We start from the raw sequence: 8,179 nt of genomic DNA, 5'->3' as shown, positions 1-8,179 counted from the left end.
TGGTGGAGGCAAGATAGGGTAGGGTAGTTGGAGGACGTAGGTGATGGTGGAGGCAAGATAGGGGCGGTGGGGCGGGCGGTCGAGAGAGGGGTTGAGAGGGAAGTCGTGGTCCGAGGTGTTGGGTGCGGTCACTACTAGGGTATGCTGGTGGATCTCGAGGTTGCAGATCAGTGATGGCGAACGCTGCTTCCAGACATCAACCATATTTTTCAACACGTGTCATTAGCCTTATAGTGTGCCACGTGTCAATAACTGTAATTCTAACGCTTAAATAAAAAAAAATATCAATTTAATTGGGAAGGATATTTGTTCAGTTACGATATTAGGATAATTTTACAATATCTTTTAAAGAATATAACATTCTGATTGATTGACTTAAATTTGACTAATTAAGTTTTAAATCCGACTAATTAAGGACTGGTGGTTGAGGGAGGAGCGGTGTGTTTGAGTGACTGGGTAGGGTAAGGCTGGGAGGAGCGGTGTGTAAGGGGTGGTCTTGCTCGGTTGAGTTGGAGAGCCATGTGGGGAAGCTGACGGACACGGGAGTAATTTTATTGGAAAATTCAATAATTATGTATCCAAATTCACAATTGATCAACTAATAATTTTATTTAAAATCTTTAAGCATCAGCTTATCACTTTATGGTATTAATCTAAAAATTAGGGTCCAAAAAAATATCCGAGAAGACAAATAAAAGTAACTCTCCCTTAAAACTCGCATAATTTAAATTTTTAACTAGATGAAAAGAAACCGAATCACAAAGTACTATGAATAAAATTACGAGATATAACTTTACAAATATATGCATAAATAAATAAACTTTCAAAATTTTTATCTAAAATCTAGGAGTATTAATGAATTAAACCTTATAACTTCACTCCAAAAACTATATATTTAAGATCTACTTTGATTAACACTGTACATTGTCACCCGTGCAGAGTACAGGCTCAAAAACTAGTCCTCATCTAGTCATCTCCGGTCCCACATTAAGTGTCAAGTCCACCGTGGATCTTTTACTCCAACAAGCAACAACCAAAATTTCCACAAAAAATAATATAGAGAGGTGCAAACATTTTAAACTCTCTCTCTCTAAAAAAATCCTCTCTAAAAACCTAGCCTCCATTATTATTCGGGGGCTTCCATCGATCATCCATCGATGGTAAGCCCCACAAAAGCTTTCTTAAACAACTAATATTATGCAGATCTATCTTATTTTCAATAATAGTCTCCCTTTTGGTGAGATCATTGTTGTTCTTCCTTCTTTGGGGTTTTCCATTTTTTCGTGGGATTGTTTTCAATATAATAAGTTTTAATCGACGGGGAGATTATCAGATTTGTTTCGTGGATGAATACATCAAGACGGCTACATTGTTTCCCTCCATCAAGAAGGATGCAAAGACATCGATTATTCATAGATTCAAGAAATTTATGATTTTGGGCGCGGCGTACGCATTCTGAAAGTATTTAGATAGTTATTTTGAATGTATTTTTACGTTAGCAATCTTGATTTTCCTTTGTCTTTTTTTATCTTCATCAGAATCTTTACGCTAGTTGATTATTAATGAGATGACAATTTCAAAAAAAAAAAAATTTCCACAAAAAATTAGAAAAACAAACAAAAAAATCAAATTCAGCGCCTTCAGTAACGGGCTTCACTGGAAACCCTAATTTACGAACAATGAGCTCCAATTCTCACGACGCAATGTTCCGTCGACTTACTATGGCTAGGATCGACTTTCAAGAGAAAAAATTTGAGAAATTGAAGTTGAAACATCTGGGTTGTGATGTTGAGCGACGGAGATTGGAGAGAAAATTGGAGCTCAAAAATGACGAAAATGAAGAGTTAAAAAGAGAATTAGGGTTTCTCAAGGACGCCAATGCGAGGGCGATTGAGAGATATGTACTAACCTCTGGGAATAATAGGCAGTTGGAGGCGGAATTGGGGGAATTGAAGGCGGCTCATCTTGCTTGTGATTTTGAGCGTCGTAGATTGGAGAGAGAATTGGAGTTTAAAAATGACAAATTGGAAGATTTAACTAAGGAATTAAGGTTTAGCAAGGATGTCAAGGCGAAGGCGAATGTGAATTACGTGAAGGGCTTGGAGTATGATCGTGAGGTGGAGGCGAAAGTGGATGAATTGAGGAGGGGATTTAATGATGAGAGGGCAAAATTGTGGGGAAAGTTGAATGATTTAGAGGTAAAATCGAAGAATGTGAAGTATGTATATGGGAATTTGAGGTACAAATTTGGGATTGTATTCGAGAGGAATGAACAAGTGGAGATTGGTAGGAATTCGAAAGCAGGTATTTGGGATTTAGAAAGCTTCTTTCGTTTAATATTACGGTTTGTTAATTGGTATACATGATACTGTCAAGTGTGGAGATTGTTAATTGAAATATTATTTACATTGTTTGCTGTTTTGTGATTTTCATTTGCCGCGACTGCCATCTTCTGTGACACCATTTTGATATACCGCGAATGAGTAAATGTTTGCTGAACAGTTGATATAAATTCTGTTTTGTACTCCAGAAAGATGATAAATACCCGTTTAGACACATGTCATTAACAAGGAGCATATTTATTTGGCGTAACAGGAGCCATTGCATGAGGGTGGGTTTTGTGGCGGGGTTTCAAATCCAGGTTGCAAATAACGCCATTTGGTGACTTTACCAGCTAAGCTTGCTCTTTGATGACATGTGCAATGAGTAGCGTGTTTAGTTGTACTTTTGATTCCAGTTGTTTGCTTGTACAATGGATATGAAATATTGGATTTTTTTGGCTCTTTGTTCAAGTGTCATGACGTTGTCAGTTAGATTACTTCCTCGGTCAGTTCCATTCTCTAGTAATCTTTGTGTAATTGAATTTGCTAAGAAACTGTTACAATCAATGGTATCAAATTATCCTTCCAAATTTAGATAATACCCTATCTGGTTTTCTGTAACATTTCATGCTTGTCGGGGTTCCATTCTTCAAAACATTTTCAGATATGGAGTTCCACTATATTTTTTTTGCCATGAATGGCTCGGTATTAAGCCTGACTTTTCTAGAGGGGTAATATTCGTCTTATTTTCAAGTTGTCATTGATGGAATGATGGGAACTTATGATAGATACATTGGTTTTCCTTTGCTTATGAAGTTGTGATAAACTTTAGTTTGAGATGTTGGCCAAATTATCTATGCTGGTCGTAAGAAATGAACCCGTTTACCTTTTTTCCCTCTCCACTCCAGATCCAGTATGTGACTCGGAAATATCTGACAGTGATGATGTTGAAAGTTCATTCCATGTCGGGGGTCTCAGAAGGGCAAGAGCTTCATCGGTGTGCGCTATTCGGAAGCATATTGATGACAGTTCTAGTGGTGCGAGTGACCACCTACAACACCCGCGACAACCAATCAAGCGATTCTTTGTTAAATCTGAATACCAGACAGTAATCGTGGAAGGCGAAATACCTTTGACAATCGACAGCCTCAAATCTAAGATTGAAGACAAAATGGGCATCCCACGACACCAGCAATGCATAGTCCTCGAGGAAGAGCATGTCATAGACCACACCTTTGCCCACCACAACAACAACAAGGAGCCACCTTATCCTATCCGTACACATCTGTCGGTATATAGAGATGTAAGTTCCCGATCTGCACTTGGGCAAAAAATTGGCACCATTGTGAACATTACTAGCTCGTATAAAAAAAAATTAGCACTTTGCTCTCATTGCTTTCAGTACATCCTCATACATTGTCCTCATCTTTCTTCACCCTCATTGATAGTAGTTCAGGAAGCCTTTTTTGGGGCTAAAAGGGATTATTCTATTTTTTAAAATGTCAAGATTTCATGAGTTGCTCTCAAGGAGGAAAAAAAAGTTCGTAAGTGTGTGAAGTAAAAGTGTCATATTTCTCAAGTGAATTGGTATTGTTGTAAAAAAGTACCCCTCTGTCCTCAACATCAAGAGTGGTTCCCGAAAGAACTAATTAGAGTTTTTGTGTGCCCGTGAGAGTAACAAGCTTTTGAGCTTGAACTGTCGAAGTTATCAAGAGTCTATAAGTCTCTGTTTTCCCTTTTTCTTAATATATGTGCAAAGTGAAATCATGAATGTTCATTGGTTGGTTGCAATTGGGTCTCAGTCACTCTCAGCTCCTCTTTCACATGTCAGTACAATATAAAGGGGATAGTGAATTGAAACTAGAATTGATATTATCACGCCCTAAAATCACTTTACGCCCCTGGAAATTACCTTTTTGCTCTTAGTAAATGAAACTTAATTTTTCTACCGCAACTCTCACTTTGGAGGTGGCCCATTCGTGTGAGATTCAAGAAAACGCGATAGCCTAGACATGTAGAAGTACGAAACCGCCTTGGTCAATTCGTGTAGCCCACACGAATGAGCTTGGGCTGTTTCGTGTAGTCCACACGAAGGCAAATTCTCATTTAGGATGAGTATATCAAGCCTAAGATGAATCAAATATGCCTATGTGAGAGGAATAAGATAAAAGGAGAATGCATTGGAAAAAAAAAAAAAAGATTTGCCATATATGCCCATGTAAGTCGTAGGATGATATTTGACCCGTATTATTATTAAGACGGATACCTCCGTCTTAAGGAAGACACCATGTCACCAACAGACGGATACCCGTATTATTATTAGACGTGTGGATTACCCGAATTGGCCAAGGCACCATGTCAGGTCTGTTCATGTAGTTTATAAGAATGGGCCATTGAAATTTTAATTTTAATTTATTTTCATTTTTTTTAATAAGACGTAGTTTGTCGTTAGGGTTATTTAATGTAAATAAAATAATTTTCTTATATTATTAGTAATGAAATGTACTTATTTGTTTAATTGGAATGATATTAATTTGTTTAATTGGAAATAGTAATTAATTTTTTTATATTACTAGTAATGAAATGATATTAGCTTGTTTAATTTGAATTACAAATTACTTAGTTTAATTTTCTAATATTATTAGTGTTGAAAGCAATTTAAGTTTCTTACATTACTTCTGTAATGAAATGATATTAGTTAATTAAAACTTCTACATATTTTTTCAATTAATGTAATTGGAATTATTAATTAATTGTTTTTTTTTGTCAAAAACTACCTTATATTATTTTTCTTGTTTTAGACTACCTTTGTTTTCTCTTTTTTTGGTCAAAAACTACCTATGTTGAAAATATGGCGAATTTTGGTCGATTTAACGACATTAACCTATCTCACATTAGTCTCTTAACACCAAACAACAATGATCAAGTGCGTTCAAACCACAATTTAACTTCAAATAAGCATAATTTATGTTCACATTTCAATAATAACTACGAACATCTCTTAAAGTTAAGCGTAAGTACATCATGACTTCCCAAAATAGGGTCTAAGCAAGTTTGAAACATAAAGGACTCATGCGAGATAGGTTAAAGCCAAAAAACTGGCCAATTCCGTCTAACATAGGTAGTTATTGACCAAAAATAAAGAAACTAAAGGTAGTCGAAAACAATAAAAATAATGTCAGGTAGTATTTTTACAAATACCCCTAAATATAAGGTAGTTTATGACAAAAAACCCTAATTATTAATATAATTGTTTGATAATAATTTCTTGGGTTTTGTGCAGATGTCATACGGTGATGATGACGATCGTACATGGGTCGTAGATACGAGTTACGGATTGAAAGAAGTGTCCGTTCCTGATGAGCCAGATTTCTATGCCGGAGAGTATGAGCAGTACAAGAGAGAGCTTCAGGAACAGGAACAGTTGCATCAGGAAGAGGGAGACTGTTCTTAAGTGTGTGAAGTAATATCATGTTTCTCAGGTGAATTGGTATCTTTTCTAAAAAAATGTCCCTTTGTCTTCAACATTAACTAATTAGAGTTTTTGTGTGACCGTGAGAGTAACAAGCTTTTGAGCTCGAAGTTATCAACAGTATGTAAGTTTCTGTTTCCCCTTTTTCTTATATGTGCAAAGTGTAATCGTGAATGTTCATTGGTTGGTTGCAAATGGGTCTAAGCTGTTCCTTCACGTCTGTGTTTTTTTATTTTCTGATGTTAAAGGAGGCACATGTCACTCATGTGAGTACAATATAAAGGGGATAGAAAATTGAAACCTAGGTCCTATTGTTCACGACTTCACGATACTTTTGTCTTAACCATTAGACGAATACATCTTTGGTATATCTCACAAGTGTAACACGATTTTTTCATTTTAATGAGAAGAAACAACGTTGCTTGTTTGTGTTAGTATGGTGTTAAAGTTCGCTAAGAATGGTAAGTAAGAAGTCCTACTTTTCCATACCCCTCTTTGCTCTTGTGAAGTTTAGAGATTATTAAGTGATATGAACATCGTTTGTTCACATGCTTTGTATTTTCTAAATGTTTGAGTAATTAAGCTTCTGGGATTTTGATTTGTTAAGGGGTTAAGGGTGGCCATCTGAGTAGTGCACTTGTGTTGAACTATTGTAAACTAGTGTATGATAAAAAGCAATGATTTCAAATATAGTTGACTTAGGTGATAGCGGTGATTTTCTGACACCACTTTGTTGTATAGAAAAGGAGTTATATACTTATATTTGCTGGAACAGTTGATCGAAATTCTGGTTTGTACTCCAGAAAGATAATTTTCTACCATTTAGACGCCTGAAGAGGATTTTCACTAGCCAGGAGGAGCGTTTCTATTTTTTATTTAGATTCAATGGAGCCATGAGGTGATTTCGATACTGAGGGGTCACACCCAGGTCACAAGTACCACTATTCATGGAGTTTACTAACTAAGCTTGCTTAGTTGTTTTACTTTTGGTGATCAGAGGAGAGTCCTTTATATTCTATTTGGTTACTGCATTATGATGGATGTGAGATCTGAGAAGTACTTTTGCCTCTTCTTCTTGTAGCATCAACGAGTCATGAGACAGTGACGTCGTCAGTTACATTACTTCTCACCCTCTCTGTCTGATGGTTCCATTCTCTAGTGTCTTTGTGCAATTGAATTTGTTAAGAGGCTGTTATAATCAATGATATCAAATTACCTTTCCCCATATAGATATTAAACGTCTGGTTTACTGCGCATTTGTCCCGTCCTTTATAACTTGTCGCTTGGGTTCCATTCTCTAAAACATTCTCAGATTGCCACAAGTGTGGGAATTGAAGGCTGATATATCTGTTGGGGGTAATATGCTGTATTGATATTCCTTTGCTTGTGAAGTTGTTCTAAATTTAAGTTTGAGATGTGGCTAAATTATCGGCTGTAAGAAATCAACCCGTTTACTCTTTTTTTCTACCCCTTGTGCCACCCTACCCTGCGCGGGCACCCTCTCTCCCTGATTGATCATGGTAGCGTGTGAGTAAGGGATGATGGAGTAGAGGTCGAGTGGTTAGGGTTGGTGGTGGTGGTGGTAGCAGTAACAGTAGTGATGTAGCAATGACGACGACAAGGGTGGGGTTAGTCGTTCATGGTGCTCGTGGTCTCATGAGGTGTGATCGCCCTGGTGGCTATGGGATTGGTGGGTTTCATGGTGATCCGGGGTGTATGTGAGACCAAGGACAAAGATTAATAACAAGGAAATTCTGGACATTCACGTCATTTTTTGGCGAGAAAGTGTAAACTGGTACTGATATAAGGTCGGAGATAAGAACTTGATATTGATTATAAATTTTTTATTAGTTTAGTACTAGTTAGTAGTATTATTTATCAATTAACCCTTAAATAAATAGAAGTCCTATGCTACTATAGTTACATTTGGTAGGATTTTCAGGAGGGAATATCGGCCTTTGTAGTTGGAATCATTCATCAATCATTTTAGTTAATGCTTGTCAAAGAAAGTAAATGTAATTACGTTTTGTACTAAACTGCTCTAGCTGTATATCTTGTTGACGACAGTGAAATGATGATATGAAGAAATAAGCGGGTGAGCTGAAGCAGCAAGGTCGAGGAGGACTTGGTACCTGTTTGAACATCTTTAAGTGTAGTCAAGTTCCTCTGTTTTCTCTTTTATCTATTGATATGGGATCTAGGTAGTCTGTGGACTGGTGGTTAAGTTATCTTTTGAGGCAAATTGTGTAATAAACTTGAAACATTATCTCTCAAGTCAGCCTTACCTTTCCTTGCATATCATTTTCTGATGATAATATATAGGAATGTAAGTTCCTGTACTGTTAGGCTGAAATCGGGCAATATCGTGGCAACTTTTGGTTTCGGT

General features: G+C 36.7%; 1 protein-coding gene across 4 annotated transcripts; it reads left to right on the top strand.

Moving 5' to 3' along the window:
* Positions 1 to 961: 961 nt before the first annotated feature.
* On the top strand, positions 962 to 8,179 carry LOC141599167 (uncharacterized). Of its 4 annotated transcripts, none has more exons than XM_074419116.1 (5): positions 962 to 1,064; positions 1,609 to 2,304; positions 3,230 to 3,624; positions 5,605 to 5,803; positions 7,861 to 8,179. In XM_074419116.1, the coding sequence occupies exons 2-4, from the start codon at positions 1,680 to 1,682 to the stop codon at positions 5,773 to 5,775; spliced, it is 1,191 nt and encodes a 396-aa protein (XP_074275217.1). In that variant the 5' UTR covers positions 962 to 1,064; positions 1,609 to 1,679; the 3' UTR covers positions 5,776 to 5,803; positions 7,861 to 8,179. The 4 variants fall into 4 exon arrangements, 3 of the variants coding, with proteins under 3 accessions (XP_074275217.1, XP_074275207.1, XP_074275199.1); XR_012523744.1 differs by lacking the exon at positions 962 to 1,064 and adding an exon at positions 5,890 to 5,917 and having other exon boundaries at positions 1,594 to 2,304; XM_074419106.1 differs by lacking the exon at positions 962 to 1,064 and having other exon boundaries at positions 1,594 to 2,304.

Source organism: Silene latifolia, chromosome 1 (genome assembly GCF_048544455.1).
Source record: "Silene latifolia isolate original U9 population chromosome 1, ASM4854445v1, whole genome shotgun sequence".
In the NCBI taxonomy this organism is placed as follows: domain Eukaryota; kingdom Viridiplantae; phylum Streptophyta; class Magnoliopsida; order Caryophyllales; family Caryophyllaceae; genus Silene; species Silene latifolia.
This window is presented reverse-complemented; position numbering and strand designations above follow the sequence as displayed.